This window comes from Chroicocephalus ridibundus, chromosome 5, assembly GCF_963924245.1.
Source record: "Chroicocephalus ridibundus chromosome 5, bChrRid1.1, whole genome shotgun sequence".
Taxonomy (NCBI): Eukaryota; Metazoa; Chordata; class Aves; order Charadriiformes; family Laridae; genus Chroicocephalus; species Chroicocephalus ridibundus.
The window spans coordinates 77,765,939-77,793,260 of record NC_086288.1 but is presented as its reverse complement, the minus strand read 5'-3'; the positions used below and the strand labels follow the sequence as shown (position 1 = coordinate 77,793,260).

The 27,322-nt window shown below is 39.7% G+C and overlaps 2 protein-coding genes across 11 annotated transcripts in view; one reads left to right on the top strand and one right to left on the bottom strand.

Annotated features, from left to right (window-relative positions):
• Positions 1 to 348: 348 nt before the first annotated feature.
• CASP3 (caspase 3) lies at positions 349 to 16,096 on the bottom strand. 3 transcript variants are annotated; one of them, XM_063335328.1, is made up of 7 exons: positions 15,941 to 16,096; positions 8,341 to 8,433; positions 6,049 to 6,173; positions 5,413 to 5,541; positions 3,269 to 3,444; positions 2,665 to 2,782; positions 349 to 1,730 (listed from the first exon to the last, which is right to left on the bottom strand). In XM_063335328.1, exons 2-7 carry the CDS (start codon positions 8,412 to 8,414, stop codon positions 1,504 to 1,506), a joined length of 849 nt encoding a protein of 282 aa, XP_063191398.1. In that variant the 5' UTR covers positions 8,415 to 8,433; positions 15,941 to 16,096; the 3' UTR covers positions 349 to 1,503. The 3 variants fall into 3 exon arrangements, with proteins under 3 accessions (XP_063191398.1, XP_063191397.1, XP_063191399.1); XM_063335327.1 differs by lacking the exon at positions 15,941 to 16,096 and adding an exon at positions 13,848 to 13,968; XM_063335329.1 differs by lacking the exon at positions 15,941 to 16,096 and adding an exon at positions 13,890 to 13,952.
• Positions 13,976 to 27,322, top strand: part of PRIMPOL (primase and DNA directed polymerase) — a 19,448-nt gene continuing 6,101 nt past the window's right edge. For 2 of the 8 annotated variants that reach the window (XM_063335316.1, XM_063335323.1), the window contains exons 1-6: positions 16,520 to 16,599; positions 17,598 to 17,782; positions 18,910 to 19,001; positions 19,995 to 20,136; positions 21,634 to 21,781; positions 26,328 to 26,618. In XM_063335316.1, coding sequence (XP_063191386.1) covers positions 16,587 to 16,599; positions 17,598 to 17,782; positions 18,910 to 19,001; positions 19,995 to 20,136; positions 21,634 to 21,781; positions 26,328 to 26,618 — 871 coding nt within the window. In that variant the 5' untranslated portion in view covers positions 16,520 to 16,586. Of the gene's footprint in view, positions 14,059 to 14,552; positions 14,674 to 16,519; positions 16,600 to 16,907; positions 17,134 to 17,597; positions 17,783 to 18,909; positions 19,018 to 19,994; positions 20,137 to 21,633; positions 21,782 to 26,327; positions 26,619 to 27,322 lie in introns of those variants that run through there. The other 6 variants (XM_063335319.1, XM_063335318.1, XM_063335317.1 and 3 more) reach the window with 6 other exon arrangements.

The following is a 27,322-nucleotide window of genomic DNA, read 5'->3' as shown; positions in this document are numbered from 1 at the left end:
GACTAACCCTCCCTCACAAAGCACTTCGACAAGAGACACACAAGATTCCTCCTATTCGCCAGGCAGTCATCAGAAAACTCATCTACAGTGTTTAAAATTACTTTAACTTTTGAACCTGCATTTCTCCATGTCTCAATCACTATTCGTATTACCTGGTTATATGGTATACAGTGCTTTTTTTTTCAATCTTTTTTCTTTTTTTCCACCTTCTTTTACACTTCAGGTGGTAAGACAGATGGGGAAGGAAAGGGAAAGTAGTATTCTGAGAAAAAAGGGACATAATTAAAGTTCAAATTAATTTGCAAAAGCTGTCCGATCCTAAACAATAATACACAGAGACAAGCATGATACAATTTAGGAAACAGTATTTAATTTAAGTTAAAAAAACCCCAAATGCCTCTGGAAGTAAACATCAATTTGCTAACATTGTTTATGCTACGCAATTTAAAGAGTTTTAGGTCTTGTTTTGCAGCACCCTATAGTCATTTAGCATTCTGTCTTCCTCTGATCTTAAGAAGACTGCCACAATCTGAAACATCAACAAAAATGTTTCACAATTTTGTAAAAGCCTGTTGCACAAAATTGAGAGTCGAGGTATAAATTTACTATTTGTTAACATATTTTAGCTAAAGTCTTGTAATTAACTCAAACTGATATTAAAGTTAAGAAGGGAAATTTCTCCAGTACCACAAATCCATGTTTCCACACAAATTAAAGGTAGTACGCACGCAGCACAAAGCAAACCTGCTCTTATTCACGGCCAGAAAGAGGAAAGCAGACTATTCATAACGTAGACTTCCTTTTGCACCAATTCTTCCAGCTCTAAATATGCCCCAACAGCTCCCCCCTTAGGGAGCTGCAGCCAAAGACATTTTGGAAAACTGGTCCTTTAGTCACGCAGCTTTAAAGGTCAGAATACAAAATCTTTTTCGAAACAGGTACCGAGTTGATATAATTGCTTTAGCTAATACTCCACATGAAAAGTTATAAAATGATCAGGAAAAAATTGACCGTATTCTCAATGTGCTTCCTAATTGTCTGTAAAAAATGCAATGGCTGTTTTCCACAGTTTATGCCCTAAGTTATAAAACCAGTTTAAGTTAGTTTATAACCTAAACCTTAAGAACTGGAGTTAAGAAGGAATGTACGACAACACTATTACCATCATTAGTAAACATATCGCATTCTGAATCTTCTTCCTGTGGGCAGAAGTGAAATATAGCACCAAATAGATCTGATAAGTGATCTTCAGCCTCCTCCGCCTAATTTTTTGAGATACTCAGAGCAGTACTTTCAAAATTGCCTGCGCTTCAGCTACTCAAGTCTGCATTTCTAACACAGCCATACTACGTTTTACTCCTAGTAACGGACATATCTACCCAGTCATTATGCCACACACAGCAGTGAACAGTAATTCAAGATTTAAAAGTGGTATTCCATACTAACATCGCATATAAATTACAGATAAAAACGTGAACTGAAAAATTCCAAGGTGAAATTCTTTTAGCAAGGGAAGTGAAATTCTTTGGTGAGCATAGAGACAATGCACGGAATCTGCTTCTTTGCATTAAAATCCTGGCGAGTTGAGCAGGACTCGTACTCTGCCACTCTGCGGTTTACACGAGTTAAAATCTGCATGAGTTCAAGTTTCCTTGCGTATTCCTTCAGCATCTTACACAGTGACTGAATAAACCAGGAGCCTTCAGCTGAATTCCTCCAGGAGTAATAGCCTGTGGAAAAGAGAGATGTCAAATTGATCAGATGTAGCAGCCTCTGACACAGGACAGGGGAGCAATTAGAGCAACGGTGCATTGTTTCCAAAAGCAAGCAATGTTTTAAAGTACAAACCCAAAACTACTAACCCGGAAAAATTTAGATTTTATAATCTCCCCGATTTCCAACTCAAAAGATTTTTCCAATCCTCCCATCTTTTCTAATCTAAGAAAAACTTTAAGCACATACAAAATCAAAAGGCAGGAAAACTATCTTCTGCTGCCACTATTGTCTTAGCCACTAATCATTTACTACTTCTTTACAGAGTACCTGTATACAAAGGAGAGGTGACAGTACAGATGGAGCCGAGATGCAAAATGGATTTCAGTGTCACTATCTTCAGGACTACGTGTGTGAATTAAAGACTGGAACCTACTTCTGCTAACTGATAATGTAGAAGGCATACGAAGGGCTCTGCCACTACTAATTTTCCTTAAGGATGCAATGAAAATAGAGTCAATAAGCAAATAATATGCTGGTATTTATCAGTCACTTCTGTATATGCATCTACAGATATCTGATTGTTTTATTCTCTCACAACTAATAATACCTTCTACTTCCTGCTGTAAATTATTTGCATGACTCAGATTAACTGAATTTATAGCAGATGAAAATTTGAGGGTTTGCTTGTGAGAAAGATGTATATTCAGGGTTTGGTGGCGTTTGTTGGGTTTTTTTTGTAGGAACTGAGAATAGCAACTACCTCAAAAAGAAATCACATAAGGGAAGAAAAATAATCGCAGGAAAAAAAAAAGTTGTATTTCCATGAAAGAGATGAAATTAAGTAGTCACCCACTGACTGGATACAACTGCAAATCGTCATTTACAGTATCAGTACAAGCTGATATATAGATACAATTTCAGGCACAAAAATTCCTTTGCAAGTCTGACCTGGAGCTGTAGAATATGCATACAGGAAGTCTGCTTCTACAGGTATTTTCTGGCACATTGTTTCCTCTGATCCACTGTCTGCCTCAATACCGGAATCTAATTCTGTCCCTCTACAAGCCTATTTGGTGGAAAGAAGAATGGAAAATAAAATAAAAAATAAAGAAATAAAGGCAGTGATCATGATCAGAATACTGATTTTTTTTCATTTTAAGACTATCCAGATTAAAACACTGCAAAAATAACAAAAATTTATATGTCACATTTCCATTAGACAGACTCAGAACAAAAGGAACTAGCATTTATTTAAATCAGCTACACAGTTTGGTTTAAGAAATATATTTGTTCAAACGTGCATTCAGAAACTCACTAAAATATTGGTTACTGTTCAAAAAGATTTTACTTAATTCATTCAATTAGCATAATGCAATGTAATAGGGCAGACTGTGCTACTTTTAGACCTGAAGAGAATCTTGCTCTCAAAGTAATTCCATTTAAATCAATTTTAGAAATAATTAACTTTTTTGCACTAATAATTAAAAGGGAAACTATTTTTTTTTTTTAAGTATCCAGCTGATTTGAGGATCGTTGTTCAGCTGCACATCACCTGAATGAAAAAGAGCTTGGGTTTTCCTGCTAAACTTTTGCACCTGTCACCTCTGAAAAGGCTCGTTAGTGCTTTCAATTCAAGAGGGCCATCTGTGCCATAGATTAATCCTTCTTCACCGTGGCTTAGCAACACACAAACAAAGCTGCTTCGCTTGCTGTGATCTTCTTCAGACACTTGAAAGAAAAAAGAGAATTATCTTAACTTCTTGCATTCCCTAAAAGCTTCGAACATTTGATGCTTCCTAGGTGGCAGAAGTCTTTGACTTCTAATTCCCGCGTTTAGAAACCTCCAACCAGTTTTCACTTAGGAGCAAAAGGAGCCAGCCTACTTTACTTCAGGAAGCTGGACATAGAAAACCCCAAACTAAAGGCCAACCCTCACCATTCTAAGACACGGCCACAGAACTAGGCCAGGAACACCATGAGGAGACAAAGAGAGTGTCCCCACAGCGTCTCCAAGTCTGACCGGTCACCTTGCTCATGCAGTAACGGGCAACAGTCTCATGATCTGGGATCGGACTGATGGGAAGTTCTCAGTTTTGGGAAAGGACGAGGAAGCCTTACCTCTCCTTCTAATCAGAGATGCTTCAACTACTTGGATTACACAGGAACTAAATGCAGCATGAAGGTTGTTACTGCTGCTGGGACCTAAGTACTAGCATTATACCTCTCTCTCTCACTGTTGCCCTGTAGCAAGGTCTAGAAAGATTTTTCAAGCCTCTGAATTTTGAACTTAAACGCATTTAAGCTTGATATAAAGTGTTTGTAGATTTATATTTTTTTCCATCTTGTGGTATGCAAGGAGCATAGAACAGATATTCTCTGATGTCTTTTGTTGCCTGACATTGTAGGGATCGTACTTGAAGACCAAGATGATTCTTTTAAATACACGAAAAGATACAAACATGATTTAAAAGAAAGGATCCAAAAGGAATTCCGAGTGCGAAACTCAAGAAGATGCAAGAGTTTGTAGATAAAAAGTGTAACAGTCCCAAAAGCAGACATCTTCTGTTTAGAGTTTGCCAAAACACTTAATTTCTACTCTGGAAAAACGGAACTATTTAGATTTTTCTCAAGAGATGCACACTCAGGCATTTCTACAATCTATGGACAAGCACCGCATCTAGAGGAGTCAGGAAAGGCTGTTTTTTGGGAATCTCTAGTTAGGCTGTGGTCTGTAGTTTACATTGTTTGTTTGGAGGCCTTTTACCACAGGGAAGACAGAGGCCTTTCCACTTTCAGCTACTGTCAACAGACAGGCTGCAACTGTACCAATAAATTAACCATTCCTGGGAGCATGCTCTGGCATAAACATTAACTGGCACTAAAGAACCTACGCCTATGTTAGCAAACACATTAATAAAAAAGAAAAAAAAAGGAAACAGGATTGCTGCAGGCTAACTGGCTGTTGGGAATAATCCCTGGAACACTCTTCCTCTCGAACTGTGACCTGGAAGAGTCAGGGAGAATGCTAGTAGGCATGAGCCACAGTCATGCCAGAGAACTTTCCAACAGTTATCTAGAACAGACTAGATTCTGTTCCAGAGCTACAGATACCTCCAGGCACCATTTAATTTACTGGCCTAGATGTGGCCAAGTCCAAACAAAGCAGGACTAACACAAGCAGTAGTACAAAGCTCTCACTAGACAGATGGGTGTTTTGTTTCACAAGTCAAACAGAACATGAGTTGTTTCTCTACAACAGTAATTTAGTCCACACGCTTGCAGTTCTGGTCCCTTGATCTGAACACCCCCAGATCAGAACACCTCTTGGGCCACACCACTAAGCACATAGCACAGAACCCCTCTACCCAATTAAGCAGGTTTCTTTCCAACTCACAGAGCTTCAGTGATCCCCGGGTCAGAATATAAACCAGTCTGCATTTAAGTTTCAGCCTTTTTTCCAGCCTTCTTTAGAAGATGAGAAAGGATACGGAGACAACAGTCATGGCACAAAAGATGGAGAGACAGCAAAGATGAATAAACATAGAAACTATGATGTACATGTCATCCTTAGCAATAAACCACCGGCAGGTGTGAAATATCATCTAAAAGAACCACGGAAGAAGAGATTTGAGGGCAAAAGACGTATTTGGAAACAGTAGTTAATTTAATACACACACCGAACATATTATTACTTACCATTTTTCAATAGTTTAAAAATGTCCCCGCATGAAAGATCATTGTTGATCTTTATTTTATATCCCAACTTCATAAAAACTTCTCTGACACTTGCGGCATCCGCATCTGTACCCGAACGGGGTGACATTCCTACATGTAAGAGAAAAGTGTTATTTTTTTACATGATATAGATGGCATGGTCTGATTGAGCCAAACTCTTTTCTCGCTTATACCTGTATCAGCCTGGAATAGTATTCCATTATTCCAGATCCACTCTAATGGAAGAAACATTGCACTGTTATACATGCACGCCATCTCCTTCTCTCTGTACCTATACTGTAGACTTAGGTACTCCTTATTTTTCTATCTACCCATCTATATAAAAACATAAAAAAGGATTTCATTTGCAAAAGAAGTCATCACTAAAAGGTAAGACGGACTCGTAGTGCCTATCAATTTTTCTCCCCATCACTGGTATACCCTAACATGTTCCCTCTAAGCATATTTGGAAGAATGTGCTGAAATGAATCACAGCCTTTCAAAACACTTAGTTTTAGATTGCAATCAAAACAGGTCTGCATATTTATTTCTGAAGAATAACACATGCCACTAATTTATCTAAATTAAGGAAAAAACTTAAAAATTTGAAAGTGGTACCAGTGTGTCTGTGGAAGTTCTTATTGTTTATGATTATACATTGCCCCATCTCTGGATAATCCATTCTATAACTGTAGTCCGGCAGAATCCCAGAGTCCATAGACTTGCTAGCAGGTAGGTTCTTTCTGTATAGAAATCAGACAAACTTTAGCTGTTAATTTCTAATCTCTCTTCTCTAGTTTCAAAATAATAATAAAATAAAGTTATTTTAGCAAAACCAATGAAACTGATAAGGTTTGCTACTTGTTCCCTAGAAGCTCCACCAGCAAGTTTGCCAAGTACACCCAGCTGAGTGGTGCAGTTGACACATCTGAGGGACGGGATGCCATCCAGAGGGACCTGGGCACGCTGGAGAAGTGGGACCATGGGAACCTCATGAGGCTCAACAAGGCCAAGTGCAGGGTCCTGCCCCTGGGTCGGGGCAATCCCCGGTATCAGCACAGGCTGGGGGATGGAGAGCAGCCCTGCTGAGAAGGACTTGGGGGTGCTGGGGGGTGAAAACCTGGACGTGAGCTGGCAATGTGCACTCACAGCCCAGAGACCCCCCGCAGCCTGGGCTGAATCCCCAGCAGCGTGGGCAGCAGGGCGAGGGGGGGATTCTGCCCCTCTGCTCCGCTCTGGGGAGACCCCCCTGCAGTGCTGCCTCCAGCTCTGGGGCACCAACAGCAGAAGGACATAGAGCTGTTGGAGTGGGGCCAGAGAAGGCCACAGAGATGCTGGGAGGGCTGGAGCCCCTCTGCTGTGAGGACACGCTGAGAGAGCTGGGGGGGTTCAGCCTGGAGAAGAGAAGGCTCCAGGGAGACCTTCAAGCCCCTTCCAGTCCCTAAAGGGGCTCCAGGAAAGCTGGGGAGGGACTCTGGATCAGCGACTGGGGCGCTAGGACAAGGGGTAACAATTTTAAACTGAAAGAGGGGAGATTTAAATTAGAAATTCAGAAGAAATTGTTCACTGTGAGGGTGGTGAGCCCCTGGCCCAAGTTGCCCAGAGAAGCTGTGGCTGCCCCATCCCTGGAGGGGTTCAAGGCCAGGCTGGACGGCGCTGTGAGCAACCTGGTCTAGTGGGAGGTGTCCCATCCCATCTTTAAGGTCCCTTCCAACCTAAACCATTCTATGAATCTAAGTTATGTCTGTTAAATCAGCTGATAGATCTGATTTTAGATTAGTGAAGACTGTACTGGTCCAGAGGTTAAAATAAATAAAACTGCTTTGTTTAGTTATGCTCTCAAATGAAACTTTGTTTCAAGTTCGGTAAAATGTGTGTATATACAAATAATTTAATAAAAAAAAAGTAGAGTGTCATTTGTAGTTGTAGTAACCTTCTGTGCAACTTGTAACAAGCTCAAAATTTAAAGAATCAAGGAAGAACTGTGTCTAAAATGATAACGCCTCATCTTATGAAAGCTAAGTACCTGGAGGCAAGATCAGCTCTGAGATTGTAAATCTATTCTGAATTCTAACCAAAAGCCATATTAGCATTGAATTTTCACAAGTAAACATTCAAAACCTAGAGAATGACCAAGACTTCATATGCAGCTGTAATGTTGCCTTAACAAGCACACCAACTACACCACCCATCATGATTCTGCAATGGCTGTCAATTTTACTCAGTCCATATATGTTGAAGTCAGTATAGATTTTCTCACTTAAGCACATGGGTAAGTGGTTACAAGATTGGGGCCTGCTATCATATTGTATTCTACAAATAAAAAGGTTTGTAATGCTCTTAAATAAAATTTTAATTGAAATACTAAAAAGAATGACTTCAGAAACAAATTAAGTTGCCAGAGGGAGCGTAATCTGATGACAGTGCCACATCAGCTTAACAACTAGCTGTCACTAGGAAGAACAGGCCTGCGTGTCCTCCCTTCCACCCCTGTAAGTTTCCCTCGCGCTTGTGCTTCTGCACATACAACCCTACAGCAGGTCAGCTCAAGCAGCTGAATTGGCTGCTGCGGCTCAGGTGAGCTCTGGAAGCAGTGCAAGGAAAGGTGTGAACATTTAGCCCATGGTGAGACAGAAAAGTCTCTTTTCAAGAGCAGCTAACCACTTGTCTAACTGCACCTCGTGTTTTGCTTTTTAGTTCCTTGTACATACACATTGGCCTGTTCTGTCAGTGACTGTACATTTTCAAAGTCAGTACAACAACTCTAATAGGTGTTTACGATTATTATAGTTTACCATAATTGAAACTTTTCCTTTTAGCATTATTGCTTCTATGTCTCTCACCTTCTGTTACAGCACAAGATTCCTCAAGACTTAAATTGAAGACTTAAACCAAAAGTACCTCACTTACCCTTTGGAACCAGGAACAGATTTTGCATCCGTCAGATCGTCCCCCGAACGTGGTCCATCTCCTATGTCTGACATTATGGCTCTCAATTATCAGCTTGAAAACATAAGAAAATAGAAACAGATGACAGTTAATTTTCATATGAAATAATACCTTTGGATTGCTTAATTTCTGTTAGGTTTCCTTAAAGCCTTACACAATGAGAGCGCAATTTTTTTTAGAATTATAGAGAAAACAGGAATGTTAAAAGGGGATTTTCACACTGACTAACTTTAGCCTAGGAGCATTAGTATTGGTAGGCAAAAATTAGCATTTGTGTAATCCCTATATATCTTATATTTGAAAGAAGAACATGAAATATTTTTCTAAATTATTGCGTTTTAAAACAACTCTGGGAAAAATAGTCTGCAGACCCCTGTGACCAAATAATTGAAAATGCCTACAAAAAGCAGGATAAGAGATAAACAAATTGAAAACAATCTTTAAAATATTTTCACGTCTCTACATGCATTAGTAGCATTTTAGTATTATGAACATTGTGTCATATATGGATCCTTCCATCTCCACATGACAGAAACTGAAATCCAAAACCAAGCTACACAAGTTATCACACATGTGCAAAGACTAACATAGAAGTTGGATTTTGGGTCATACTATTTTGAGAAATAATAATTTCTCTGCATTCCATTTCAAATGAAACATCACTGCATCCAGTCCTAATTGGTGTATTTGAAGGCAATATAAATAACATAAAACCACAACGACGTAACTTTAAACAGTTGATGAAATGAACTCTGTGCTGTGGGCTGCTATTTACTTTTGATCAGAACACAGGACAAGAAATGATGATTTTTACCAAGCCAGAAATCAATTTAAAAGCAATAAACCTCCCTCCCAATTATTCTGTGTGTACTCATGGAACACATTACCACAAGTTACCTTTAACTAAGGATTCAGAAAAGAATTAAGCATCATAAAGTTAAATCGCCAGATAGGGCAAAGTAATAAATGCTCAGAAGTTAAGTAAGTGCTTAGACCTCAAGAAACAAACAACGCACTACAAGGCAAGAATTTTAAAGAAACTTACTTAGCAGATTTACTTATGGTAAACAGGGATGTATACACAATCAGACTAAGTAGCAAGATTTACTGGTCAGATGCGATGAAGATTCTTATTTGAGGCTTAGTTCTTTGGTGGCAAACTGTATCTGCCATCTTACATCATCATACTATTATTATATTAGGTCTCTTCATATCTATAAATTTCCTGAAAACCAAAGTACCAAATAAGCTTGATATTTTAGAAATAAAATTTCTAAAATACATTATTGCTTTATATTTTAGAAATTAACTTTAAAGACAGTATCATGGGGCAAGAACTAATATATGATGCTGAACTTGCCTGCCTAGCACCATGATCTGGATTTATTCATCCTAACTTCAAAGTCTAATGCCTTAAAAGTTCCCTATGTGAAAAAAGACAAACAATCCCCAAGGGTAATTCAAGTACCTAAGACCTGTGGCACGACAGTGATCCAACCCTATGTGCCTTATCATTGGGCAGGGAGCGTTAGCACCACCAACAAAGTCTAGTCTAGAGTGACAACTGGTGTGTCCACCCAGCTGTAACTTAAAAGCAGAGCTTCTGATCCCTGTGAAGTGGAAAGAGTGGTTTTCATTGACAAGAACGCTAGAAGTTGCTCCCCTGCTCCAGACAAACCCAGCTTCCAGGAGTTTCTACACCTCTTTCAACCCTGTCCCTACCACATCCTTGTGGTAGGGACCTACCACATCCTTGGCTTTGGCTTCCAGCTTTCCTGACTTCTCAGCTTAACACGTTTTTTAATCAAAACTTTCTTTTGTAGGAAAACATCCAACCAGACTGGCCCACAATTCCGTCACAACTCAGGTTGTTCCTTCTTCTGCAGAAGCACAACCCAAACCCTTCACTGTGGCTGGGATTAATAGGAGAAACAGGGAAAAGGTGAACTTTCTTCCTTGTTTGTTCTTTGTCTGCCAACCGTAACGAATAACCACACCATATAAAAAAGCACAGTATCACGTCCCAACTCCATTATCAAAATGAGCCAGCAGGTCTACCGAGAGCACTGTAGCCATGTCAGCATGGAATTCAACTTCTGCTAAATACCCAGGTGTTAATCCCAACTGTCTGGCACCGTGAAGATCTGCAGTGCCAGTGCTGCAAGCACCTGAACCAGCTAGTGCAAACTAGTAACTGTGTGCCCACCTGAGCTGTGGTCGCCTCCTGTCTATCATATGAGCCATCCCATCAGGGACTGGTTTTAGTAAACTGGTGGGAATAACACCTGTGAACAGCAGCTGATTAAGTAGGCAAACTGGAGACCTAACAGACTGGGACCACTGAATACTTCTATAACATGCATGCTGCTAACAATAAGGAAGATCTTCAACATTTAAGTGACCTTAAATTAACGCTTATCTCCTTGACTCTTTTGCAACCTTAAAATTTAAAACTGCTGTCCTTGACACAATGCCAAAGAAACAATGAAATTTGAAGTAGCAGCTAGCAAAACCTACAATTACAATGAACTACAATACTCTGTTTCTGAAAAATGTAAAACACATTTTGAAATACCATATCATAAAAATACTTCTTACTAAAGCCTTTGCAAGCCTAGTTCACGGCCTACAGTTTCAATTGTTTAATGGTTAGAGCTTACTGCATTCTACTGCATCACAACTGGAGCTTGTCTTTACAGAAGCTACAGAGATAGCGAAGAAAAACTGGGTGTAATATGTTAGCCGTTTAAAATACACATGCTTTATCTTCAGAATATAATCTGTAACTCACCTTTAATATCCATCAATTTCTGAGCGCCCTAATGCACCAAGTCACCTGCACTTTGTTAAAGAATAAAAAACATCCACAAAGAGATATCTGTTTTGTTGCTAGGCACTCAAATGCACGTTTTCATCGGCAGTATGTTTTCTGCTCCAAAGCACTAGTCAGCATAACAGCAACACTCTCTAGAGGACAGTGCCGATTCTAACAGACTACTAAGAATTGCCTCAGCTTGGTTTAGGTAATGCAATGATGTCATGTTCTGTCACGCAGAATATACATTTCCCTGCAGAGGATGATCTCATGCTCTTAGGGATGGGGGGGGGGGGGGGGGGGGAGGAATCAGGACAATGTATTAAGAATTGAATTAAAATTGTTATTTTGCTCCTTGATATTCTTTTCTCTGAAAGCTTAGGTAAAACAAGCTTTCCACTGTAAGGAAACTTAAAAAATAAGTAGCTGAAATGAGCAACAGCATTTTTCTAATTTAGCAGAATATGTTCTGTCAGTTTTAGGAAGCTCATTATACAATATTTTATCTGAAAAAAAACCCAAAGTTTTTAAAAAACCCTATGAGACAGAGATAGCGAATAAAAAGATGATGCTACAATGATCCTTATAGGTAACAAGTAGCAAAAAATAATATGCTTCAGAAAGGTCCAAAACTACGCTCAGCAAGCTACCAAAAATGACCAAAGTCCCTCTGTATAACAATAAAAGCAAAAATATATTTTGCCTTATATAAATGCAGTTGTTCCATTGTTTTTCTTTAGATAGCAAAATTATAAATAAAACAATGTTTTTACTTCATTCCAGCCTAGATTTACTTATTCTACCTGGACCTAATGAAAATAAATTCATATCACCATATATCACCACTGCCACAAGAACCATCAGGTTTCTTTTTAAAGTAGTATTTATTTGAGTTGTAAGCCAACAAGGCAAATTAATGACATAGTGATAAAAATAATACCAAAGCTTCTCAGACAGGGAAGGAAGCAAATAACTGAATTGTCTCTAGTTACCAGCTGTATCTCGAAATATGCAAACCACAGGAGACAAGACAACACATGTTCAGTGTATGTCAGCTGCTATAAAGCAACGATTGTAGCAGTATTAAAATGCACATCCAAAACAGAAACCAGTATCGTAAAGCATGTCCTTAAAGATTAGAAAAGGGCACAGTTTTCCACCTCACATGACTGCAAGAGAAAATGTCAAGCATTCAAAGCAGGCATTTTTACATACATAAATACATACATGGAACATTGTGCTACCAATGTAGAGATGCAAGTTAATAATTTTCCATTCTACCATCTATAATGATAACTATCTAATTAGTAATGGAAGGGAAGTATAGAAGCTGACTGTATGAAAAAACTAAAAACATTTGAAACATACCATTACACTTTCTGTGTGGCCTTATACCAGTTAAATACCGCTACTATTAAATACTACTGTCAGTACCACTGATGGAAGCATGCCAATACTGTGACAGCCCTTCACATTACTTCTGGTCTAGATGAGATCTTTGCAGAGCACTGACACGGGGCCAGCATTCTGATCTTCCAAAAGCAAACAGACTTTTAGTTAGTCAGCATTAATCTGCAAAATCAGCGAGACCTGAAATTATTCTGAGTAGATGGCACCCTTGGGTATTAATTCACCTATACCTGTTAACCACACCACCACCACCACAGATAGCAGCCTTGCCAGGCTCCGTAATGTTACAGGCAAGGTGTGTTATTTTCAAACCTACCAACTGATAAGAAACAGAATCGTTTTGGTTGGAAGAGACCTTTAAGATCAAGTCCAGCTATTAACCTAACACTGCCCAGTTAACAGTAAACCATGTCCCTCAGCAGCACACGTCTTTTAAATACCTCCAGGGATGGGGACTCCACCACTTCCCTGGGCAGCCTGTTCCAATGCTTGACAACCCTCTCAGCGAAGAAATTTTTCCTAATATCCAATCTAAACCTTCCCTGGCACAACTTGAGGCCATTTCCTCTTGTCCTATCACCCGTTCCTTCGGAAAAGAGACCGACCCCCCCGGCTACTCTCCTTTCAGGGAGCTGTAGAGAGCGAGAAGGTCTCCCCTCAGCCCCCTTTTCTCCAGGCTGAACACCCCCAGCTCCCTCAGCCGCTCCTCACCAGACTTGTGCTCCAGACCCCTCACCAGCTCCGTTGCCCTTCTCTGGACACGCTCCAGCACCTCAGTGTCTTTTTTGTCGTGAGGGGCCCAAAACTGGGCACAGCCCTCGAGGTGGGGCCTCACCAGTGCCGAGTACAGGGGGACGGTCACTGCCCCACTCCTGGTGGCCACACCATTCCTGATACAGGCCAGGATGCGCCCGCCCGCCTTTTGTTTAGACAGCTTCTCCGCAAAAACAGGCCTAAATGAGCAAATTGCCTTGCCCTAACCTTCAGGAAAAGCAAGCCCCCCCGGTCTCCCTCCGGGGAGAGCCCGGCAGCCGCTCTCGTCCCACCGCGTCCGGGAGGCCAGGCGCTGCCGTGGCGGGGGGCGAGCCGCCCCTGACCACCACTCGCTCCGCAGCGGGAAGGCGGTCCGGCTGTGGGGAAGCTCCTGCTTCCCTCAGCCGGCTCCCCGACGGACTCTGGCCTGCCCCACCGTTTTGTTCGGCCCGGACGCCCTCCCCCAGCCCCGCCGCCCACCGCCACCCACCGTCTCCGCCGCTCGCTCGCTCCACTGCCACCCCGCTCCGACCTGCCTTCCCCGGCTCCCGGCGCGGCCCGCAGCGGAGGAAGGGCCCCCGTTCTCCGCGATCGCCTCACGGCCCCTCCGGCTCCTCCCGCGCGGGGCGGGGGAACCCGCCCGCCTGCCCCTAACGGCACGGCGTCCAAACGCCAACGGCGGCAGCGCGCGGGCTATGGCGGTGAGTCGGTGTCCGCTGCCCTCCCCACACCCCCCTCAGGCTGTTCCCCGCCGTGCCAGGAGGCTCCCGGCCATGAGGGGAAGGCGGTGTGAGGCCGAGCCCCGCGCCGTGGCTGAAAGGGGCCGGAGCACCATGTCTGAGGGGGGCCCAGGACGCCGTGGCTGAGGAGGCCTAGGGTGCCATGGCGGAGGGGGGTCGGAGTGCCATGTCTGGGGAGGCCTAGGGTGCCATGGCTGAGGGGGCCCAGCGCCATATGTGAGGAGATGTGGGGGGTTTGCTGTGGAGGACCGGGCCCCTCAGTGTGCTCTCTCATACAGGGGGGGACATAAAGAACTGGGCCCTTTGGCTGCCATTCTGCCCCGGTTACCCGCCTCACCATGCGTGTGGCTGACCCATGCGAGGCTGCTGTGGGTTTTTGAGTGCCGAGCCTCTTGTGTTATGTTTGACTTGGTGTAACCCAGCCCTTCTTGGGTTTTTTTTGTTTTCTGTTTTAGTTCCTCCGCGCGCTGAAAAACCTTACCTTTCTGACAATGGTGGTTTATGAATGAAGGTAATTGCCATCTTCAGTAATTTGTGGGGATGATTACTACAATCTTTCAGATTTCAGCAAGATAGGTAAGCGTGGATGTACCGGACTCTGTCAGAGCAAGACCCTCCCCTTACGGTGGGGTTTATCCCTCACCACTGCATGAGGAAAACTGAGAAATCATACAGCCGATTGACAAATGCCTGATGCCCTGCCATCCAGCCTCACAGAACAACACTCTGAAGCTGAGGGCTAGTTTCAGCTTCGTCATCAACTTTTAAGTCACTTAGTTTCATATTTGTGTATTGACCTTTGGTAGCAGTAGTCAGAGTAAGTTTTACATTAGAAACTTAAGTGTTCCAGGTTCTCACAACAGGCACTAGCCTCTTTTTTTGAGGTCTTATCATGAAGTCTGATATCCTGTATTTTGCACAAAAATCCTCAAAGCTTATTTGTAGAAGCTACTTCTACTTGGAGCGCAAGATGAAAATTCGATGCTCCTTGTTGTTGTTGAGGGAAGACAAGTAGTGTTAGTATGCCACAGTTCAGCTCAACATGAAGATAACTGAGCTAATTTTCGCTAACATTCAGAAGCATAGCACTAGGGAGAAAGTTGTTTAATAAGTTCTTTTAAGGCTGAATCAGTAGCTGGAAGAAAATCTCGTGGATTTATTGGTGTTGAAGAACATGAATTCTGCCATAGAGCTATGTTGCGTGATACACACAGGCCAGGAAACCAATATAATCATGTTATTTTGAGCAGTGGTTGATTTGCATGTCTCAGCTTTGTTTCACAGCAGGTGTGGATAGCGTGTTTTCTCCATAATCATTACAGATTTTTGAGTAGGCTTTTTTTTTAACAAAAACACAGGGACACATATGAAGGAATCATGCATTTGTGTTTGTCTTTCCCCTGTAGCACAAGGGAGAAAATTGCCTTTTCTGAAATGGTGAGTCTGTTTGTTTAAAAAACCTCACCAACCAACAACCATCTAAGGTATAAAAATACAAGATGTCCACTATCCTCATGACTAAAAAAGAAATAGTCTTCCATCAAAGGGGGAGAATAAAACATCAAGTTCTTTAAGTCATCTCCCGGGAGATACATCTTCCCAGGGTCCTCATGTGATCATCCTGCTGAGTCAAAAATACGGTGTTGACAAAATTTCTTTCTAGCAAGTAAAATAAAAATAATTACTCCCCTTACTTCTGGTGGGACAAAAGGGAGGGCAATGAAGTGGGAATTTCCTAGTAAACTCAGAAGGCTAATCTGTAGTTACGCCTCCTCTGCAGGTGTAAATTGTACATGCTCTAAATAGATGTGTTAGGTGTAGTTGATGCAGGAGCTGAACTTACCTTGAGAAGACCCAACACGTTATGCTGCTGAGAATCCAAGAGTGTTCGGACTGCAAGAACAGTGGTAGATTTCAATTTTAAGTGAGGGTCATCAGCCTTCTGCCAGGTTCAAATGTCCTCCCAGCCATGTTTCTGCAAAGATATATCCTGATCTAACTAGGAAGTTTAAAGTGAGGAGAGAATTATGGGAACTGTCCTTTGCTTTTTAATGGTCACCTTGTGGGAAAGTGCTGATGTAGGGAATGCCTTTTGCACCCAGTTAATTTACAACAGAGTCAGCAGCATCAAAATGAAAGTGAGATTTGTGCTAGCACTTCTGAGAAACACTGATTGCTGCCTATAATTTCATTTTTCATTCCCAAAGAAGAAGCTAATTGCAAGAAAAGGAAGGGAGTGAAGGAAAGTCACAGGTCAGGAGTCTGGCAAAGTCAGAGAAATAATACGTCTGACCCCTTTAAGAGGAAAAAACATTCCATTATTTAGACTTGACATAGGCACAAACTATCAAAATACAGGCAGGCTTAGCCGTACCATGGGCAGAAATGTAGATGTCCAGGAATCTTTACTGTGGAAAACTTGCGGGGAGATTCAGAGGATTTAAAATCTGGGCTTTGGGGCCCACAAGAATATTTAAATACTTAACAAGATGGATCCACAAGGTGAGTTTAAAGGTTTGAATACTTCTGAGTATAGTCAGTTTCATTTTTATCTTTCATTGCAACTGGGAGGTTATTTTCAGAACCAAGGGTTGGTAGGTGGTTATACTGGACACAACAAAAAGATGCACCTTCATCTTTTTTTACTTCTTGCCCCTCTTCATCTGTTTCATAGTTTCTTAGCAGTGCTCTTTACCGATTTGCAGGTGTTCAGAGGGGCAATAAATTTTCCCCGAAAAAAAGTTAATTAAACTTATGAATAATTATGTGTATGTTAATGTGTGTTTATGCTTTGCTACATTACTTTTCAGCATTTGGATTACTTTATGTGACTATAAGTTTAAAGGCTGCAAGATACCAAGCATTACTGCATCATGTGCTATTTCTTGAAAAGATTGCTATCTTAAGTTTGCACGAAGGTACATGAGATTTTAAAGCAGATGAAACTATTACTGATGAACAGCAAAGGTCGGCAATGGAGAATGGAGTCCCCATTTTGGATTTCAGTTCTTTTACTTTGAGATACAAAGCTCAGAGGTAGAGTCACTGAAATCTTAATTTTTCTCAGGAACTCAATTGCTGTTATTACCCATACAAATTCATTATCTTATTTGTCTCTCCAACCATAAAGCAGGAGTAATAGTATTTTTTCACTCCTTACTAATGTTGTGTGGCTAATTAACAGAGTTTGCATATGTTTTGCGGAGGAATGTAATACCATTCTGTAAACAAAAATGAAACTTCATAGGCCGTCCCTCTGTTGTCTTTACCTCTGATAGTATTAATATGAAAATCTTACTTCCAAAACTGTGGAAACAATTAATGTTAAAAAGAGTATCATAGCAAGGTTGGGTGTTGATTTGGAATATCACCTACTTTCCGTTATTAAATAAAATACGTTCAGCAAAACTAGAATCAAAAGCAGTGAGGGGTACAAGGTATTTTAAAAGTGAGTGACAACCAGAAATTGATACTGATTTGACAATTTGTAATTGCTGTAGGGCAAATGAAGAGAAAATGGGAAGAAAGAGTGAAGAAAGTGGAAGAATTGGCATCTCACTATGAAAGAAACCCTCTTCCTCCAGTTTATAGACCAAAACTGTCCAAACCCTTTCTGCCGTCCTCTGTTTGGAAAATATTTTGTCGTCAGGCTGAAGCTTTCAATTATGTAAAAACCTGCAAAGAGGTAAGATATTTGTTAGGTGACTGTTTCTACTCTTTAGGTACTTTCAGGTTTGAACTTAACTTAAAAACGTGGTTGACAGTAAAGTCTTTATCAGTTTGCAAGATGTCGGGGGCTTTTTTTTGTTTTTTTTTTTTTTGTTTTTTTTTTTTTTTTTTCCTTCTCTCCAGTCTTTAAACAGCAAGGGGTTTTTTTTGTCCTTGTGGGAACTCATGCTACACTGGAGGTAGCTCTAACAACTATTAGTTCTAACATAAATTGATACCTGGTGTTAACCTCTAACAGGAAAAGTGCTTTTTTTAATGACGTTGTAGTCATACGTTTGTTCCTTCTGAAGATAAGGAAGTTGTCAGGGTTGACAGGAGAGTGGGAAGGCCGTGAGAGTTAGGTGGGAAGAAAGAGGAGGAAAAAACTGAGGGGGGGGGGGGGGGGAAAGAGATAAACAGGAGGCAGAGACAAAATAAAAACAATACAACTCTCCAATGGCATCAGAGTACCAAGTTCAGATGATAAGAAGTTATGAGCCAAATAAAGATTGTGCAAAATGTACCCTCTGTTTTCTGTTGAATAATTTTCAAATTGATTGCTGCTTTTAAAGAAAGTACCGGCTTTTTTTCCATGCTCTTTTAGGTGTTTAAGTAATCCTGACAGTCTGTTTTCCAAAATGCACTCTCACTGGTTTGGCAGTAGGGTTGGTTTTTTTTTTTCAGATTTCCATTTTTGGATTTAAATATTATAGAGTCTAAAGACTATTTGCTATAAAGCCATATGCTGCCATCATGTACCTGAGGCTCGTCCTTTCAGGACATTGTTCCTCTTCCCGTTAGATGCACTTGCCACTGATCAGAAAAAAAAAAGACTTTACAGAGAAAACAGAGTTTATATTAATACACAGCAAAGAAAAGCTTCCAATTTTTACTCAGGTAACTGAATTCAGAATGATGTTCTTAATTAAAATCAGATGCTACTGAGCTTGAAAAAGGATAAGTGATCTACTTAAAGTTTTGTAGTGTTTACTAACCTTTGTCCTAAGAAATTAGGAACTTAGAATCATAGACTGAAGTTCTGAAGACTTTAACTGTTTCTTTGAGAAAAAAAACCAAAAACTTCAGCGTTTTTATTTTTGAAAGGATGTTCACGTATTTGCCTTGGAAAAGAACAGACAAAGTGGACAGAGGTTTTACCTTGTGACAACATATAAAGAGCTTTGGTTTTATTACACGTGAGTATTTGAAAAGGTACCTTATACGTCACTATAAGATAGTAGTATACCGGATGTACTATTAAGTAGTAATAGCTGTTACTGGATAGCTATCCCCAGGAGCCGCCTGCTGCTCTGACCAGCACAGAGCTGTAATGGGTGGCTTGAGGTTTGATCTTGGCCACGGGGAAAATTTTCATGAGGACAAACCAATCTATTCTATATTGGGTTTCAACTTTCGAGTTGCAGACTGCCATTAGTTCCTGGTAATTAAGGACCTCGTGTGCTGAACTTAAATCAAATAGCAGTAGATTTGTTTTTGCTGTCAGCTTTCCTCGGGGGGATCATACCAACACATGACACAAACATATTTCTACGATTAGGCATATATCCATTTACATGAGCATTAACATAAACGTCCAGTTACTGATTTATGGTTTTGTATTTGTGTGATGTAGTTTCAAGTATTGAGAATTTGATTGTGTGCTGAACTTTTTTTCCCAATTTTTTGTTTTACAATAAAACAATTGATTATGAAATAAAAGAAATCCAAGAGTCAATTTTTATATGAAAAAGAAGCTTGATTTTTTTTCTCAGTTTGAAAATGTTTAGGTTTTTTTTAATTTAGTTGGAAAAAAGTCTATGTAACCCCGTTTTTAGTGCTTAAGACATAGGAGTGATAACTTCCTGAGTTTTTTACTGTAGTTTCCATTATTCCTTAAATTCCTAACAGCGTATCTATTGACAGTATGTATTGTAAGACTTGGGGGTGGGGCATGGGGAGGAGAGTACTTTACAAAAAAAATCTAGGCCAGACAGATACCTTTGTTGATATTTGATGATGAAGTTAGTTCCAGATTTTTCAAAACAGTATAAGGCTGCTACTTTTTTTAATATGGGTGGTTGATTGAAAAATAGGAGAATATTTAGGACTTGGAGGATCTTTGTTTGCAACTGATAAGTATGTGTAACGTTTATCGTGAGAGGTTGTGATTTGGTTTTGTTTTTCCTTAGCAAAGGTTATAAAACAAGTCTTATGCATTGCTATGAAGTCATTCCTGAAAAAGATGCTTGCAAACTTTATTTTGATTTGGAGTTCTACAAACCAGCAAATCCTGCTGCTGATGGCGAGAGTATGGTTGCAAAGTTAATTGAGGTAAAGTGGAGCGAAGTCATGTTGTAGATTAATATGAATTTTGTGTTGATTTAATATGAAACCAAAGTATTTACTACTTTATCTTGACTGTTCTGTAGTAAAATGAGAAAGAATTGTAGACCTAGTGGTTATTTTTAATGAAGTAAAAAGTACTGTTTTAATTAAAGCAAAGTGAAAGGCAAAAATAGAGAATGTGAAAGTGAAAGGAAAAAATAGAGAACAATGGTTGTTGGAATGCTTGTAATCACTCTAAGTTTACTGATACGGTAAGTTTGGTTTTGCAGATTGTTTTATGTGCTCTGCCACTTTGAAGCTGTAAAACTGAAGGAGTGTTTAGGTATTCTTCAGAGTAGCATCAGTAAAAGTTCCATTCGGATATTCCTCAGTTCATTTCCTTTGCCAGCTGGTGCAGTCATATATCAAGGCTTAGATAAATCCCTCTTGATTTTCGGTGTCTTCACGTAGCAGTTCATTATAGTTGAGTTTGATGATGATGTAGCAAACATCAGGTGACTACGCACTTACCAGTTTGTTACCTGAAGTTAAATATCTTTGCTAATTATCAATATTCTAAAATAGTGCAAATGTCCACGTTATTGCAAATTTGTTTGGAAAATGAGCTCCACTGCAAATTCAGTATCTCAGAGATGGAAAATAAGGGAGTTTTTTAGAAGAATATTTTCTGTTCCAATACAATATCTTTGTGAGTGGCCATGTATTTATGAGACTTCTGACACTTATATGTCCCTAGCTAGAAAGGAACAAAAGAAAAATACGATTGAGGTCACGCCCTTGTAAAGAACTCTTCATTGATACAGAATCCGGAGGGGTTTACTCCATTGCGGATCAATTCTGAAATCTAGAGATTCCTCAGGTTAAGAAGAGAAATTTGGATTTGCTGGTAGGGGGAGTATCTGGGATGCTAAAATCTAAAGCTTCCAGACCCTTAGGTTCCAAGTCCAGTCTTAAACATGAGTAATCACAAGCTTAGCTTATGGAAGGTTTGTAGAGCTATTTTAGAGCCAGACATCTTATGTTTTCTGCTTAGTTAGTGTTCATTGGGGCCATACCAATGAATTAGCTAAATCAAACAGTGAATTAGCGTACCGGCCCTTTACATCATGATAGCCTTTGTCTTCCATCCAAGGTGAGCCTGCATTACAAACATTGTCACTGTGGGTGTGAACTGCTTTGTGGTGGAAAAAAACCCAAACAAATAAGGCACTAAATTAGACTTTGACCTGAAAAACTGAAAATCTGCTCAGCTTATCACTGTTAGTATATTCAGTGACTTGCTTATTTCAGGAAATATGGACCGTCAAATTTGCTTAAAATTTTCTATGTTATGAGTTAGTTTGAATTGCAATTCATTGTATGCTCAAAATGACAAAAAAAAACTTGAAAAAAAGATGTAGAATCTGCATGTGTGGTAGGTTTTATAGATACTGTTATTAAAAATGCTAGAGAAAATAGCCTAATTAATATTTATAATTTCAGCTTGTCAGCCAAAAATTAAAAGAACTTTATGATGTAAATTGTTCGGCCAAAGATGTCTTGAATTTAGATTCCAGTACTGATGAAAAATTTAGTCGACACTTAATATTTCTACCCCAAAAGACTGTATTTAAGGATAACATTCATGTTGGTAAGTGTGTTCTTTTCTCTTACACCTAGAAATAAAACGTGAGGGTTTGACTTGGTACAGTGCCCTCTCACATTTGAGTATTTCATTTAATGGAGTTATATGTGGAAACAAATATGTATTCCCAGCAGAAATGACTATTTATTTCTATTTTATTAAGCCTCGTTATTTCTCAACTGATCTTCTGCTTCCTTTTTCTATAATTAGCATTTGTGTTTGCAAAAATGTAACTCTTTTTGTGCCTGCATGTTTTATTTATGAAACTACTGTCAAGACTGGCTTTTGGCTTGAAAGTTGTTTTACAGTATGACTGTGACTCCTTAATTTTCAGGTTAATGTCAGTCTTGGCAATTGAAGCCAAAATTGTTGGCTCTAAATATAGTTGGTTTGTGCTCAGCTCAGCACAGGGTCAGAAAGGCAGGACAAAGACGGTTTCAAGCAACCTGTGCATAAACACGATTAAGAGAAAGCCGAAAGCAATTTTAATTGTTGATATGAATTGGGATTTCATGGCATATGGCAACTCCAACACAAAGAATTGCCAGTTCAGGGTTGTCTTGACTCCATTTTAAAAATAAGTCTAGTAATACCTCCTCACTTCACAAAGTATTTTGAACATACTTTTAAACTGCTGTTTATGAAGCACTGAGGTGCTAGTGGTGAGCATTAAGAAAAGTTAATGTTGAAATTCATCATTTCTTCTTCTGGCATATCCTGTATGGTGTGCAGTAAAGCAGGCTTATAGACATACAGTGAACAATGAGGGCACAATAGAATACCAGCCGAGTTTTGTCTGAGCGAAGCAGGAACTGGTGGAAAACAGCTTGCCCAGTGGTGGAATTAAAATCTGTATCAACCTGCAAATGCGGAAGTTTGGGTTATTTAACAGTGCACCTGCAGCCTTGGTTTTGTCATTTCTTAGTATTTGAGTGTTTGACTTTATAACCCTTGTTCCTTATTGTGTTTGTTTCAAACAAACAAATAGGGCGAGGGAGAGGAAGCAGAAATGCTGTTAGAGAGTAACACGGTAAAAATCTCATGGGTTATTAGAAGGGATGAAATTTGTTTTCAGGAAGAACTGTGACAGCAGCAGAATTACATGTATTGGAGAGAAAGAAGTTATGTGCTTCATTACTGGGTTTCCACTGGAAGTAGCATAGGAGGAGCTGAGGATGTTGAGTTCATAATTTTGGTCCCACTCAGGTTCCCACTTTTATTCTGCTGTCTGCTTGGTCACAATCTGTCTGACTGTCTTCATGCCCGGTTTTCCTTTTCCTTTCTCACCCTTGCCTCTTTTTCTACCTCTGCACCTTCCCTCATGGCCTAAGCATCACTTCAAGCCAAAATTCAGATCCTTCCTCCAGCACAAAGAGGTCATAGGATTTCTCAGAACCATTTTTTCAGCTTTTTTTAAACATCAATAAACCTATTTCTCATTCTTAGGAGCAGTGGAATCTGTGTCCCTAAACCTTTGGAGGAGTAGCTGCCATGGCAAGCTAAGCCGATTGGCAAAGTTATAAGCAAATGATTATAATATTGCCTGCTAGCCGCAAGTGTGACACAGAGCAGTTATTTTTTTTTATGTGACATCGTGGTAACAGCTCCAAACCCCAAAGGCTTAAACGGGGTTACTGCAATTTTTAGTTCAAAAGTATGGTCTTTAACTCCTCTGCCAGTATAAAACTCTTCAGTAATACATGGATGATAAATAACGTGGTATGACAGCGATTTTAGCCCGTGATCTTGATAACAAGATTACGTTAGGCAGTTCTTTCAGTAGAAGCTTGAGCTGTTTATTCTAGTCCATTAGTTAAGTGTTCTGCGTCTCCACCGTGACGTGAATTTGACATGTTTACTATCAGACTTAAAATATATTTAGAGATTGTGTATTGATCTTCTGCCTTTGCCTTTTCAACAAGGTGTTGAAATTGCAGTAAAAATTGATTATTTTTTTATAAATGAGATATATAAATGTCAGTGTTAAATTCATACATGTTACCAATAATATTATAGTCTAGATGTTTCATTAATGCATTTTAGTAACCTGCTTGACAAACCTGGCTTAAAACGTATTAGCTTTGTACTTTGTGCAAAATACTGTGCTGTAGTAAATAACTGAAAATGCAGATAACTTCATACAGTAATTTCACAGAATCTATATGAAAATCTATATATTCTTTGAGGTGACAGATTTTGTCTACTAGTAAACTTGAAAGGGTTAATATATTTTTCAGACACATGCAAGTGTGTTTTTTTTTTAATCCATCATTGTGCTCTGTCTAATGAAAATTACTTTAAGATGTGTTAGTGGTATTTATGTGGGACAAACTAGAATATGAACTAAGCATTTCATAAGCATTTTATGTCAGGAGTCATGGACAAAGTGCATGGGCTTAAAATGAAATACAATTAAAAACATTTTGTATATAGTATTTGGAATTAGTTACTAGTTAGAGTTAAACTACAGGGACTGAGTTCATAGCTCATGTAAGAGGGCGCAGGAGATCATGTAGGTCCACAGGAAAGCTGTGGAGATCAATGGTTTTACATAGGGTGTTTTTTTATATAATTTTTTTTTTTACATAAAATTCTACATTTTACATACAAGTTCTAATTTTACATACACAGTTGACAAATCCTGAATGTAAAAATACAGTCAGGGATCAAAAGTGTGAAACGCAGAGTTCCGTTCCCACATCTGACCAGTTAGAAGAAATGGGAAGAGAGAAAACAAAGGTGTGTGTGAATGATCAAGAACTAACACCCAAAATAATCTTTTACTGACACCTTGCTATTCTGACACCAGAGTGATTGTTACTTAATTACACGCACAAAAAAAGGAAGTGGTCAAACAGGACTTTAACTTTTGTGATGGTTGAAATAAACTTCACTTCTGTAATGTGTACATTTTCTCCCTGATGATCTGAGTAACTCCTGTTGTAAACCTAAGAAATTCTGCGTGTGTATTTGAACGCACAGGGTTAAAGCTGTCTACGGCTATGAACCATTTGTGTGTAGTCTCAGTAGGACTCAGTACAGGACTCGGTAGTCCTGTAACGAATGAGGAGGATGGTGATATTAATGCTCGATACACCCAGCCGTTCTGCTGATCTGCAGCATAAGAGGACCTATAGTTCATGTTCTTTCAGCTTCCCCATTGAAGCTTCAGCCAACAGCTGCAGAATCCTCCTTGCAAGTATTCCTTCCACTTCACAGTTTTTCTTCCTGTGTTTATTCTCGTCTTTCTCCTTGCAAGTAATTCAGCCATGGGTTTTATTTGCCTGTCTTTGGTTACCATCTAGCAGAGCCTGGAGTACAATTGGAGTTGGATTACAATACCAGGAGTTTGAAAAGTCATTACAAAATACTTGTGTAAAAGTAATTTGTTGTTCGAGTAAGCCCTGGTCAAAATGTTACGTCAGTTAATATACTGTGAAGCTGCAGGTAAACCTTTTTAATTATTCTGAAAGTGAAATTAGGGAAAGCAGGAGTGAGAGGGACAATCACGAGCTCTTCAAAATCCTAAATCTGAGGTTGTTAAGGCCATTGCATGCTGTTATTAACTACTGCAAAAATATTCACTTAAATGATTAAAAACTACCTATGATTGCATAAAAAAGTTGTGTAATAGCAAAGCTGTATGAATGCTTTATTCGTGTATTGAAGAGTTTCACTAAGTGGTACTTGAAATATTAAATCAAACTATGTTTTATAAAGGACCTTGAATACTTGACTTGTTTGATATGACTGTCATTAACAAAATGGTCCTACATTAAGCATTTGATTAAGTCTTACTATTAGCAGCCTAGTTCATATGCAGAAAAGCTCCTGCTAAGCCAGCATCGAGACCCAAGCCAAACTTGTTCAGTAAGTTTCCGACATTCTAGTGGAAAATTCAGGTTCACAGAAATTTCAGTGCAAAAGTCTTCCTCATTTTAATCATTGTCAAGATCATTCGTGCTCCAAGCGTGGGAGCAGCTTGAGATCTTGTCTGTCGGAGGCTTCAGTAACGGCAGCGCTACAGGTGTGATGGGTAGGAGGAATTCTTTTGGAAGATACAAAAGATGTTTATTTCAGTCTTGCACTTTTATCTGGGACTTTGAATTTAGTTCGGGAAATTGCAGTGACAGCCTGTGCATTTTGGTTTGGGTTTGTTGTCTTTGTTTCTAAAGAGGTGATTGCCAGCTTGCTTCTCACTTCTCTCTGTTCTCAGTAGTAAAATTGCAAAGGGCAAGACTGTGGCTGTATGATACATTTAATATATGCACAATTGTTTATTTTGTCATGTTTTTTAAAAAAAAGGTTTAGTAAAAATTGTTGCCAGACGTGGGTTTTCTTAGTTACTAACCAGAACCATTTTGTGCACTGGGCTGGTCCAAAAGATTTTTTTTTTAAAAATCCAGGAAGGGGAAAAAACAACCCTAAACTCCAACCCCTTCCATCTTGGCTGTTTTGAAAAATGTTTGTGCAGGAACTATCAAGTTCTTTCTTGACTCATAAATGATGTTATCTGCTTTTGGGGTGGGTTTTTTCCTTCTTTGTTTTTCAGGTAACTTTGTGAGAACCATTTTGCAGCCTGCCATAAGGTTAATGAAGAGCAAAGCTGCTGTTGTGATTCCAGGAGGAGGAGCAGGATGTGTTTTCCAGTGTTCTGCTGCAGTGGTTGGATTAGATGATCCTCTTACAAACCTCACAGCCATCGAAGATGCTTCCGAAGGCTGGCCAGCCATTGCTCATGAGACAAAGGATATGGAAACATCACACCAGGGAGAAAATTCAGCATTTTCCTTTCTCATAGTAAATGGTAAAGATGGAGACAAGCAACTTTTTGTGGATCTAGGTAAATACAATAAGTGCTTTTAAATGTCTTTGGGATGCAATAGATGTTAAATGAGATGTTCCTTACTCTTTGATTACAGACAGTAAGAGCAACAGTGTTCTTATTGTTGTCCCTACGGTCAGAATTTAAACCGAATACAATTAGGTGCTGAAACCACGGTCATAAATGCTGTGCTTTAAAGGAGCCTTAGATTCTTGGTCCATTACTGCATTTAATTATTTAATTATTTTGTTCTGAAGTTTGAAGAAACTCTTGCCACACAACACTCTAATTAATCTTGTTCCTAAGGACTTAATGCTCCTATTTGGATTAAAAGAGGATAGCGTATATTGCTTTCTTGTCGTTTATGGAAGAATTATTTATTGCTTTCTTGTGACTCATGGAAGAAGTCTGACAGGCGTGGTGGTCTGTATTGTTCCACATGTGGGAATTGAGGCTTCTTCCCCTGGTTGGAATGGCACTTGTTAGGCTTTAATGACAGAATCGTAGAAATTTGGGGTTGGGCACTTCATGCCTCAGCTGGGCTTAGTTCATTTGTGGTATTAAAATGTTAAAAATCTCCAGGAGCACAACACGCATGGTCAACTGGAGTTTGAAAGTTCCACCCTTCTCTGTCCCCATAGCTGGTTTCTTTGCTTTTTGCCCTGTCTCAGTGCAATTAAAATAGCTTAGCATGCTTTTGGACAGAAGGCGTGTTATGTACT